The sequence below is a fragment of the Lithobates pipiens genome, unplaced genomic scaffold, assembly GCF_037356315.1.
Source record: "Lithobates pipiens isolate NorthernLeopardFrog02 unplaced genomic scaffold, aLitPip1_a1.2 Scaffold_44, whole genome shotgun sequence".
NCBI classification, from domain to species: domain Eukaryota; kingdom Metazoa; phylum Chordata; class Amphibia; order Anura; family Ranidae; genus Lithobates; species Lithobates pipiens.
Genome location: NW_027507870.1, coordinates 4,938,813 through 4,951,999, shown reverse-complemented (window position 1 = coordinate 4,951,999; position 13,187 = coordinate 4,938,813). Strand labels below are relative to the sequence as shown.

At 46.8% G+C, this 13,187-nt stretch overlaps 1 protein-coding gene across 2 annotated transcripts in view; it reads left to right on the top strand.

The window, feature by feature from the left end:
• Nucleotides 1-11,610, top strand: part of LOC143956906 (uncharacterized) — a 106,463-nt gene extending 94,853 nt beyond the window's left edge. For both annotated transcript variants that reach the window (XM_077467076.1, XM_077467075.1), the window contains exons 8-9: nucleotides 6,872-6,957; nucleotides 10,570-11,610. In XM_077467076.1, coding sequence (XP_077323202.1) covers nucleotides 6,872-6,957; nucleotides 10,570-10,753 — 270 coding nt within the window. In that variant the 3' untranslated portion in view covers nucleotides 10,754-11,610. The remainder of the gene's footprint in view (nucleotides 1-6,871; nucleotides 6,958-10,569) is intronic.
• Nucleotides 11,611-13,187: the final 1,577 nt, after the last annotated feature.

Genomic DNA, 13,187 nt, shown 5'->3' with positions numbered 1-13,187 from the left:
GGTTAGGTCAGGAGCAGGTAAACCGCTATCAGTGTGAAAGCAGCTTTAGGCCCCTTTCACATGATCCGTCCGATCAGGTCTGTTTTTCAGGTGGACTCTAGCAGACTCTCCATTCACCTCTATAGAGCGGCAGATGTAAACAGACTCGTGGTCGTTTACACCCGCCTATCTGCAATCCGATTTTTCTTTTAAAAAAAAACAAAGGGGAACTGTCCCCTTCTGTCTAGGCGGATCGGAGGGCCCTTAGGGTAGAGCGAGTTGCATCCGTGTCTGCTGTACATATGCAGAGTGGACACAGACCTGCCACCCCCCCCTTTATGCTCATTGTGGCCCGCGATCAGTTACCAAGTCGATAATGTGGCCGTCGCTCCTCAAAAGGTTGGGCATCCCTGCACTAGGGGGTTCAGGTTGGGTAACCAGTTCCTTGGAAAGACCTGATAAAATGCAAAGCAGTTTCTTGCAACTAGACTAATATGTCAGATGTAATGCAAAAGTTTGTCCCGAACATAGCCTGTTTGCCGGTCCGAACAGTCCACCGAATGCCCCACAATGCATTTTGCCCTGCTCAGTGCATTCTTAACCCTGAATTGCTAAAGCCGTGCACCTGACCATTGGTTGCCAATTAGGGCACAGAGCACTGCCAGAGCCCTGATTGGACAAAGGGACGAGGGTGTCGCAGGTTCTTGCAGCACGTCTGCCAGCAGCATGCCACCACCTGTAGAGTATATCAGCAAATTTCTCTGCCCCAGCTGCTGCAGCGAAAAAAAAAATACACTCCTTGCCACCCACATTCCCAGCGTCTAAATTCCAGCTTGTCCAAATTTTTGGCTTTGCAACTCCTGTCTTTCCGTCTGGTGGCTTTTGCCTCCTTCTGTGAATTTGTCAAATTTACTGTAACACAATGGCAGGTTCCCAATTGCTATTTCTTTAACGTAGGGCCATTTCAGCTCTGTACCATCACATGGAAGGCAATGTTTTGGCATCGTTGGACAAAACCATCAGCAGCAAGGTCCACCTTGCTGCTGACACGTGGTCCAGCAAGCATGGCCAGGGACAATATATTTAATTCACGGCACACTGGGTAACTCTGCTTGCAACTAGGAAGGATGCAAGACAGGGCTCAGTGCTGGAACTTGTTTTTCCACCCCGTCTCCATACAGCTAGTGTTGATGAGGCAAGATCTGTCAGCTCCACCCCCTCCTCCTCCATGCCCTCCTCTGCTGAATTTTCCTATGAACCACCGGTACCCCTAAGCGTTCAAGGGTCTATTCAATGAGTCAGCCTAAAAGTTGCCATGCAGTGCTTCAGCTGGTCTGTCTAGGGGACAGGAGCCACACCAGAGCAGAGATTCATTCAGCCCTGCAGAGGCAGGCCCAGAGGTGGTTCATGTCACAAAACCTTGAGTTGGTTAAATCAATTTGCCAATCACCCCGCTTCCATTCTCCCATACCCAAGTATAAAACACCAAACAGTCAATAGTTAATTTTTCTTGCTCTTTATTTATGGGCCAATCGGAATTCTTTATTAGGTAGATATGAGATGCTCCTTCAGATCCCACTTTGTGAGGGTATCATCCACGGCCGTAGCCTTTGTTGCTGGACTTTCCCTATGCAGATCCCTTCTTGAATCTATATCTTCATGTGCTAATCGGACTATCCAAATGTGAATTTCCCTGTACAGTGCTCCCAAGTTGAACAAAAGAGCTCTAACAACCCCTCAGTCTTTGGAAGTTACTGTCCGTTATTGCTTACACTGAGTTCTGTAGCCACACAGCATGACACTTCACTCGCTCCTGCACTTGCTTCTTTAAGTTGCACTGACCTGTTCTTCACAATCAATACTCTGTGTTCCCCAGGTCACAGAAAGTCGATCCACTGGTCTACTTCCTCCGTTTAACTTCTACTTCCTCCTCCGGACTCATGGCACATCTCCATCTTTACATTCTGCAATCTCCTCCGAGAGTCCCAGGCCCTAAGCCTCCTGGAACTCCAGGCCTCAGCCTCCCTAGGATCTCTTCCTTTGGACTTCTTCCCGACTCCCCTTAGGAGCATGTGACCCCCCTTTTTATGAGAGACCTATCCTTGACCATGCAAATTAACCATTGGTCAAGACTCTCACTTGAGTTTCCTGACACTCAGGTCTCAGCCCATCCTCTCTTTTCCAGAACAATCCACTGTCAAACAGAGGAGGTATCTCTGAGCCCAAGTGTAGGTGGTCATACCCTCCGCTATACTGACACTCCCACTTCTGAATCAAACAACTAGGCATGAAAAATAACCACAGGCCTGGCTAAATTTACCTGCCATGAAATCCTGCACTACCAAAATACCAATATAGCACCTACCCAAAAGTAGAGGGCGCTACACTAGGTTTTAGTAGACAATCGTTTTGATCTACTGAAGTCATATCAATGAGGCCATTGTCCCTGATTTTTTGTTGTGTCCTCCTGCACTTCCTATGTCAGTGGTTGCTCTCCGACTTAGGATATAGATCCGATCTCTGCACAACTGCTACAATAAGAAAAGTAACACTAACTTACTTGTTGGGTTCTTTTATGAACAGCATTGTGGTTGCAAAGGTATTTCCACACTGTACAATCCTCATTGGGTTAGGAATAATCACTGATCACTTGCAAAGTCCTGAGAATTCCATATTGTTCAACTTGGTTCTCTACGATTAGGTCCGTTTCCATGTGTGTGAGCTCTTCTCCTGCTTTCCAGAATCTAACTGCATGAAAACTAAGCAGCACAGTGGCTTAGTAAATAATACGTATGCCTTGCAGCAATAGGTTTGAATCTTGGTCAGGACATTGTCTGCATGGAGTTTGCATCTTCTCTTGTGTCTGTGAGTTTCTTTCAGGAACTCTGGTTTTCTATTACACTCCAAAGACATGCTGGCAGGTTAATTGGCTTCTGTCCCAGTTGACTTTAGTATGCATTGTGACAGTGTGAGACCATGCTACTATGTAAATGGGCATGAAGGTGACAACTGGAGGTGAATTTTGGATCGGGGCCAGAAGTTTGAAGATGCCAAAGTATTGGACGGGATGACGCCTTTATTCCAGTGTCTGGGCTTTGTGTGACTCTTGCAGCATGTGTGAGTGCACAGGTGTTCAGGGTCATTATAATGCAGGTCTGAGCATAGCTCAAGGCTGGTGGAGTTGGAGGTGCAGTTGCTGTAGCCAGGTGGAAGGCGTGCTCCTGTCTGGAGACCAAGGCAATATCTCAGAGACAGCACTCCATGTGAGAGAGGTTCCAGGCCATTTGACCAAGAGAACTGGGCCAGTTGAGAGAGTCTGGGTGACTGCGAGAGTCTGGGAGACTAGAGCTGAGGCAACTAGGAGAAAGTCCAGGGGATCCAGAGCAATCTGAGTCTCAGAAGAGTGAGAAGGCCTGGGGTATCAGGAGAACCTCTATCTGGGGGCTAAAAGTGGACCCAGGCAGCGAGGTACTGCAGTTAAAGTTGAGTGAACTTAGGTGCCAGAATTTTTCATTTTGTGTGAAGCTGAAACCCCCTGAGTGGGAAACCCTTTGTTATAAAGACTTTGTTCCTTTTTGTAATAAAAGTGGGCTACAAGGCCCTTAACCATAGTCCCTGTCTGCAGTGGACTCACTTTACAAAATGCATCTACCACAAGAGCTGCTGTAACATTCCCCAGGTCACAGTATGTACATATTTGTTATGCACTTGTGAATGCTGGTGCCAAGCCTAAGCAACTGGGGAGGGTTGAGGAAAGACCCGATAATCGACCTCATAAAAGGCTATACAGGGAAATTCGGTGGGAAAAAATGCTCCCAAGTGTATCAAACATGGTGCCCAGACAGTTAGCCCATAGAATTGCAGAGAGTTGGACATGATTGCACAGAACCTGCACATGTCTCTGTATAATGATGTGCTCATTCTAGGGTTTTTCTTGCTCAGCTTCACATTAAAATACATTTGGATATGGTAGTCACTTTTCACATAGCCCCTTCATCTACCAGTCTCTAATCATGTCTGATTCTTCCCTAGGAAAGCCCCCACTTGGTAGAGCATACAACCAGACTAAGCTGGTGCTGGATGAACATCTGGACCCATCATGGATATGGTAGTCACTTTTCACATAGCCCCCTTCATCTATCAGTCTCTGATCATGTCTGATTTTTCCCTAGTAAACCCCCCACCTGGTAGATCCTACAAACAGACTAAGCTGGTGCTGGATGAACATCTGGACCCATCATGGATATGGTAGTCACTTTTCACATAGCCCCTTCATCTACCAGTCTCTAATCATGTCTGATTCTTCCCTAGGAAAGCCCCCACTTGGTAGAGCATACAACCAGACTAAGCTGGTGCTGGATGAACATCTGGACCCATCATGGATATGGTAGTCACTTTTCACATAGCCCCTTCATCTACCAGTCTCTGATCATGTTTGATTCTTCCCTAGGAAAGCCCTCACTTGGTAGAGCCTACAACCAGGCCAAGATGGTGCTGGATGATCATCTGGACCCATCATCCATGTGTCTGAGGTTTTTTTGTAGAGTTGATCTTCAAAAGCTTGTGGGAGTCTGTTGTGTTACAGGGTTAGGACCAATACCAAATGATCATTCCACATGACCAACCTCAAGACAATGGTAGGTGATGACGGCACTTCAAGCTTCAAGATGGGTAATTAACAAAATTGGAATCAAAAGAGCCTACAATATAGTTAAGCATCAGCACACAATATGTCACTTTAACAACACTAGTGGTCAGACTTCCAATTGGGGGGGGGGAAACAGGAGGTACTTCCATACTTATCCCAGGCCCCCTCTGACCCAATGGGTAGCATTGCTGTGTTATTTCAGCAGAGGGAAATGGAGCAGTACAACATTAGTCTAATTCTCTTCTCACGCCTTCCTCCCGGATCCACTGGCAGTGTGCAAGGACAGCTGGGCTGTGTGCACAGAAGAACCTGGGGTAACTTCCAGCCTCTGTGGATGAGTCACCAGGCATGGGAGAGGGGTGCCCAGAGCTTACGAGGAGACACTGGAGGGGGTTAAAGTACATGAGGAGACACTGTGGGGGGCTTTTAAGGAGCACCATGATTTTTCGTTTCAATCATTTTTATTACATTTTCCACAAAGAAGAAGTACAGAAAAATAGGAGAACAATTTCAATTCCTGTTATGCATTAGAACATATAGTAAAGAGAATTACTTGAATGGTTACATTGAAACAATAGAAATCACACTTAAACTTGAACAGTAAGTACAGTATAGTTTGCCATTGATAGGTCGGTTGGGGTATTGTCTCCGCACCCCATCTGGGAGCAAACTGTGTCATAGGGCAGGAGGCAACACGGCCAGCCCTAATGTTTTTTACTTTAGTTTCAATGTTTTTATTGGCGTTTTCACGTCAGATATAACAATAACAAAGCATGTAGACAATATATCAGTTGCAGAGCACCTGATGTTTGTTTATACGAGTAAGAACACTGGGTACCTCTTTCTTAGCACTCAGATAATACTCGTCAAACTTCTTTTAAAACCCAAATATATAGAATAGAGATAAAAGAAGAAAGAAAAGAAAAGAGAGGGGGGAGAAGGGGAGGAGAAGGCCCCAAGCTCTGGTCTCTGCCCCTCAAAGGCTCCTCAGGTCGGAGCCATACGGGGATCTCCAGTCAGGTATCTAATCCACGGGCCCCAGACTTTTTTCGAAAACCATTAATTTGTCATTCAAGACTGCTGAGAGCCTTTCATTTATCACGAGCCAGGAGAACTTGTGCTTAAGTTGGTCAAATGGGATGGCACCTGATCTCCAGTTTCTGGCTATAGTGATTGTGGCAGAGATAAATATGAAAGTGAAAAGCCTTTTCTGGTTTTTTTTGAGGCCACGTCAACTTTAAGCCCCAGCAGGGCATGTTTGGGAGATTTAGTGAGGTTGACTTGGATAAGGGTAAAAATAAAGTTGTGGACCCCCTTATCCAGAATCTTCGCACCTTGGGGCATTGCCACCATATGTGGTGCATCGTTCCATCTTGCCCACAACCTGTAAAGCACTTTGGAGACCCCCCGGGGACATATGTAGCCAACCTGGTCGGCACCATGTACCATCTCAAAAGGACCTTTTAGTTTGCCTCTATGATAGAGGTATTGATGAGTGCTTTGGAAGCTGCTTGGGCAATTGAGTGCCATTCCTCTAATTTGAGGTTTTCTTGGAGGTCTTGCTCCCACTTGACCATGTAAGCTTGTTTAGCCGGATACTGTGTTAAGAGTGTATACAATTCAGAAATATGACCTTTAATTTTATAATATTTATGACATATGTATTCCATGGGTGACATAGTCGTCAGGTCACTCTTGCAAGATAAAGTATTTAGGTAATGTTTCAATTGGACAAACCGGTAGTGTTCTGAGTCTGGCATCTGGTATTTATCTAATGAGCACCATAATTTTTAATGGTGGTTCTGCTTATGATGCTTATGCTTATTTCCTGTTTTGCACTATTTTCCTTATTCAATAACTAGAAGAGTAGTGTTGTAGTGTGACTTCTTTCCGCCTTCTCTCTCTACCCAGCCAATGATGTCACGAACAGCCACTGTAAACCCAAGTACAGTTCTTACAACACCCATAGAGGAATAGGCTCCCATTCACTTTATGGGTTTTTCTTCATTGTATCTCTATAAATGTATAAAGAAAAGTACCTCTCTGGATGAAATGAAATAAGAACTTTCCATGTTACCCTTTAGCAACCAACCTAATTCAAACCTGCAATGTAAAATGATATTTGGAAAATTAAAGTACAAATATGATTGGGTGTGGATCAGTCCAGATAGATCTTAATACAGATGCATTCTACAGATGTTGTCCGTTGGGTTTCCACTAAATTTACTTTTTTATGGATTTCAGGCAAAGATGCTGAAGGACAAACAAAGTTTCTGGATTGGTTTGAGAAAACATGAAGGTTCCTGGATGTGGCCGGATGAGAGTGTGCAGTAAGTAATCCTCCCAATAATAATATGTAGACTATACGGTGGGAACTTGGAAGGAGAGCATTATTGTAGATTTATTTAATGGGAAATTAACTTCTGATGTCATTACCAATTCTTGCTTTTATCCAAGATCCATCCCAGTGACCCCTGCACTGAGCACTCCCAGCGCAGTAAGGTGCAATGTTTGGATCTTTAAAGGGTTTTGGGTCTCTGAGGACTGTTCTTGCTCAGTTTGGGCCTGGAGATCCTGGGCAATCTGTTTGGATTAGTATCCATCGGAATAAGCTTGACCCATCTCTCCCGCCAGCGCTGGGTTTGCCATTAAGCTGTGTAGGCCTGGTCCTATAGGTAGCTGATGAGGCATTTTTTGCTTGTATGCTTATCTGCCACACATCTTTTTCCCATTATCAGTAGGACTTTTTTTCAGCCATCAGTTTGAAGTGAAAGTGTATATCACTCGCGCAACAGAACGTAAAAAATTAAATGAGTAAATAAGGCCAACTGCTGTTCAAAATAATAAGTGAATGTAAAGGTTGCACAAAAGATTTGTGCAGACAGCGCTTGCCCTCCAAATAGTAAACCACGTGAAGAAACTAATAGTGTGAATCAATATACTGCCGTGATACGTAATAAATGAATAAATAAATAACATGTGAAATAAGTGTAAATATTGATGTGACAAATAGCAATGTGTAGCACCCTGGAGTTTAGGCAGGGAGCTCCTCACAAATTGACTTGCCAAGAGTAGTTATCTTGGTCGATTGATGGAGATCTATTGATTTCTCACTAAGTTTGGCCTTGTTGCACTTTTCTCTTCTACCACTAGGTGGCAAGACACTTGCTGGTACTAGGTGGTACTAGATACGAGAGGGCAACCCAAGGTCAGGTTATGGGTATATGGGTATCTCAGCCAATGGGCAGGGGTTTCCTTGAATCTCTTGGCCTGCTGGGAGAGCCTATATATTCGGGTGAGGTCAGGTGATCTATGTTCTGTGCCACCTGGACAGCTGTCTGGGTGGATGTGTGTCATACCCCCCAGGCTGCAAGGCCAGAGATTGGGCCTATCCCGGGGCATCTGGCTTTCGGATTGCGGCTTGCAGTCCAACCAGAAGTGGCAGTTCTGCCAGCCGGAGAACCTGTCAGTGGTCGGAGGTAGAAGGGAAGCTGTCACCATGAAGAGACCAATCACCTTTACCAGGGACCCCAGTGAGTAACTGAAGCATGTATTGGAACCATATTCTTATGAAAGGGCACGGTGGAGAATCGGGAAACTTCAGGTGGTGATCAAGTCAGGGAACCAACCAACAGAGGAAATGCTTGTAGAGCAGCCTTGTGTGTCAAGCCAGGGACCGAGCCGGTTAGCAGGGGTAAAGCTTGGGAAGTATCTGGAGTGCCAAGCTAGGGACCCAGCAGAGAAGCAGGAGTTACGGTTGAGGGAGACACCACCGCAAATCTTGGAGGAACTCAAGGGATTCAGAGTCAGTGAATCAGAGGGTCTAGTGAGAGACCAGGAGCTCAGTTTCAAAGAACTACAAGGAGCAGTTGTAGTAGAGGTGAAAGAACTGTTACGTTTGAGTAAGGAACTGTTAATGGACTGTTACCATATGTAGCGCTGGCTCCTGAAGAGCACACGCTATATGTTTTGCAATTTAATGTTACCCTCAAAAGCGTATTTGGGTTTGGGTCTAATTGTTCTAAATTTTGACCTCCGCATCAGTCTGACTGGACTGCAGGGTGTTCTGCCTGGCCATGGGGGGCGCTGTCACTTTTGGCAGGCATGAAACACAGTCTAGTTGGGTGCATTAAGGCTGCTCTCTTTCGAAACCAGCCCAGTGGGAGTGTCCCTCTTGCAGTGCTTTCTGGGAGGGGGTACTTAAGGTGCGAATGTCACGTGTTTCAGGGTTCCGGTCTAGAAGCATGTTCTGACTGCATGGTCCTGGTCCTCCTGAACAGCCCCCAGGACTTCCATGGCCTGGGATGTGGATCCACCCGACTTTACATCTCGGGGCTGGCTATCCCGAGGTGAGGAAACTGAAAAAGGGATTCGGAGGTGGTCCGGTGCCGTCTTGGTTAGTGGAGAGACCCAACAACTGTGAAGTTATGCAGGGGAGGACTCTTCGGGAGAAGGCCACTTAAGGGTTGGCTTCTCAACAAGAGCCTGGAAAAGCTGAAGGACCTAAGCGAATCCAATCTCATGCGGTATCGCCAGACCGGCTGCAAGATACTGGTACCCCACGAGTGTTCTACAAGCTTTCAAGTTTCCCTCACGTGTTTTATAGCAAAGTCTGTGGCAGAGACTTATTCCTGACTCAAACACCCTGTTGGCTGCTAGGCCTGGTGAGAGAAGGACTATCCAATGGCTATTCTCTGGATTTATTCAAAGTGAGAGACTGTGTCCTACTGAATTTAACTTTAAGAGTACCTGGACTTTTCACCTAAACCCTCTGATCCTATGTTGAGAGACTGTGTTGTTAACTACTTTTTGCAGATAAAAATCCCTTCAAGTGGATCTGTCATCAGTCTCTACAGTTTTTTTGGCCATCTACCTCGGGAAACCCCTAGACGCATACGAGGTAAAGGAGGTAACGGTAAGCCCAATAAATTCAGCCGCTCCTTCGGGGGTCAGTGCTACACATAGAAGACCGTATTCCTGCAAGTGCAGACGTGGCTTCTTTCTGGGGCCTTTGCCTGCACGGCCGTCCTTCTATTGAAGTCTTGGAGTCTGCCAATTGAGTTTGCAATTATCTAAGGCTCTTGGTGGCTCTCTGATCCTTTCGCAGTCCCAAGCGGAGCCGGGAGTAGCCGAGTGTACTTGGCTTCACTCAGTCACGCCCAGTCCCTGTGTCCATCATAAGGCGGGACTTGGCGTGACTGTGAGCGGAGCTGACCCGAGTACACTCGGCTATGTATCTCGACGGGGGCCCCCTATTGGGTGGGGCCCATGGGCTTGAGCCGTCAAGCCCAATGGTAAGTCTGGCCCTGCTCACAACCCACCACATATTGAAGGATGTCAGCGATCTTTGGCCTTTAAGGTTCTCATTAGACTGGAAGAGGTTCTGCTACAAATGGCATGGGATCAAATGAATACATTGGTAAATAAATAAATGTCCAAAGGACTGCAGAAAGATGAATCGTAAAAAGTCCATAGATGTAAATCTTCTGTAATCCCAGCAGTGGCTTCACAGGTAAACATATATCAGGTGGGTGAAGATGTCTACTCACCAGATGGGATGGATCCTCCTACCCTACAGCAAGAGAGCTCATACAGGCTTGTGGGGTCCACCTGACCACCTGGGTCTTTAAACGGATCCTTTGGTGTCCTACACCTCAGAGCGGGATGTGACAGATGGGATGGATCCTCCTACCCTACGCCATTGGTATTTGTCCAGTCATTGTTTACACTTATTTCACATGCTATTTATTTATTCAGGTATCACAGCAGTATATTGATTCACACTATTAGTTTCTTCACGGGGTTCACTATTTGGAGGGCTAGCGCTGTCTGCGATAATCTTTTGTGCGACCTTTACATCAGTTTGCTTGCCTTCAGGCCCACAGAATCATTTATTCCAATGATAGAAATGATGGAAATTAAGACACTTTTCTTTTTCACAGGGAAGATTTCAAACTCACTAGGGGACTATGTGCCAAGGCTTCACCTGCCCTGGAGAGCCTATCCTGTGGTTCCTCCTTGCCCTGGATCTGTCAGAAGAAAGCCATGAAATGCAGACTGGAGGCTGAGGATCTGCGCTGCTTTTTTGAGAAGATCGGAGTCTTTGGAGAGAAGTTAAATGAATAACATGGAGCTAACATGATTCTTCAATGAGGACTTGTAAACTGCAAAAGCCAACAGCAGCCAATCATAACAAGTGACTGGTCAGATCAGGAAAAAATGATTTCTGATTGGTTGCAGGGTCTGCTGCTCTTTTCACCATGTTTATGGGTAAAGCAAGTCATGTATTATGTAATTGTTTATGTGTAATGATGTTTGGTTTGGTCACATTGGGGTTGTTTTTTTCTAAAACTGGAGAGTGCAAAATCTGGTGCATATAAACCAATCAGCTTCCAGTTTTCTGGTTTTTTTTTGTTTTTTTGTTTGTTTTTTCGTCAAAGCTTAATTGAACAAGCCAAAGTAAGAAGCTGATTGGCTACCATGCACAGCTGCACCAGATTTTGCACTCTTCCGTTTTTAGTAAATCAACCCCATTGCCTCTAATGGCACGTACACACACGACTGGACTTTTCGACAGCAAAGGTCCGACAGAGCGAATCGATCGTGTGTGGGGCTCCATCGGACCTTTGCTGTCCAAAAATCTGACGGAGTTTAGAAATAGAACATATTTCAAATTTTTTCGACCGGAACTCCGCCGGACCAAGATCCCATCGAGAAATCCGTTCGTGTGTATGCTAGTCCGACGGACGAAAACCAACGCTAGGTCAGCTATTGGCTACTGGCCATGAATTTCCTTATTCTAGTCCGGTCGTACGTCATCACGTTCAAATCCGTCAGACTTTGGTGTGATTGTGTGTGGCCAAGTCCGTTCATTCGGAAAGTCTGTCGGGAACTCCGCTGAAAGTCCGTCGGAAAGACCGTCGGACCTAGTCCCTCGAAAAGTCCAGTCGTGTGTACGCGGCATTATGCTCAGACATTGCTGCTGATTAGTGATGGACGAACTTCCGACGGGACGTTTCGCGAACGCGAAACGCGAACGGGCACAAACGTTCGCGAAAACGACCGTTCGCCGCGGGCTCCATTGACTTCAATGGGAGGCGAATTTCGCAAACCTTTAGGTCGAATTTGCGGCCACGGGGTAATTATTAGGGGGTAGCACGTAGTCCCACCACCTGGACAATAGCATAATACATGTATGAGGTGAATTTGGGATCGATAACTACAAGCATTTTTTTTTTATTTGGGAAATTGTTCTGACAATTCAGGACTATGGAGCTAATGAAGGCAATGGAGGAGAGGGAAGGTCAGGGACCAGGGTAGGCAAACAAGAGGGTGCAGGAGATACAGAGCACTGACAGCAGCACCGTAATACAGAGCACTGACATCAGCACCGTGACATACAGCGCTGACAGCAGCTCCGTGACATACAGCGCTGACAGCAGCTCCGTGACATACAGCGCTGACAGCAGCTCCGTGACATACAGCGCTGACAGCAGCTCCGTGACATACAGCGCTGACAGCAGCTCCGTGACATACAGCGCTGACAGCAGCTCCGTGACATACAGCGCTGACAGCAGCTCCGTGACATACAGCGCTGACAGCAGCTCCGTGACATACAGCGCTGACAGCAGCACCGTGACATACAGCGCTGACAGCAGCTCCGTGACATACAGCGCTGACAGCAGCTCCGTGACATACAGCGCTGACAGCAGCTCCGTGACATACAGCGCTGACAGCAGCTCCGTGACATACAGCGCTGACAGCAGCTCCGTGACATACAGCGCTGACAGCAGCACCGTGACATACAGCGCTGACAGCAGCTCCGTGACATACAGCGCTGACAGCAGCTCCGTGACATACAGCGCTGACAGCAGCTCCGTGACATACAGCGCTGACAGCAGCTCCGTGACATACAGCGCTGACAGCAGCTCCGTGACATACAGCGCTGACAGCAGCTCCGTGACATACAGCGCTGACAGCAGCTCCGTGACATACAGCGCTGACAGCAGCTCCGTGACATACAGCGCTGACAGCAGCTCCGTGACATACAGCGCTGACAGCAGCTCCGTGACATACAGCGCTGACAGCAGCTCCGTGACATACAGCGCTGACAGCAGCTCCGTGACATACAGCGCTGACAGCAGCACCGTAAGCAGCCCCAGGAGGAAGTCAGCACAGCACAGGGATGGTGTGATCCCCTCATAATAAGAACCCCCAGGAGGAAGTCAGCACAGCACAGGGATGGTGTGATCCCCTCATAATAAGAACACCCAGGAGGAAGTCAGCACAGCACAGGGATGGTGGGAACCCCTCATAATAAGCAGCCCCAGTAGAAATATGACACCGCTCAACCTCTTCAAAGAGGAGGGTAGGGGCATATAGTACGGTGTGCTTTTTTGGGTCAGGGAAGTGAGCCAAATGAATTAAGAAGGTCTGTGTGCTTGATTCCAAAAATTGTTTATAGACATATACATGGTCTACTGATCACATGTGTTGAATTCCTCCGAGATCCATGCCTCATTCATTTTTAGAAATGTGAGGTAGTTAACACTGTGGTGAG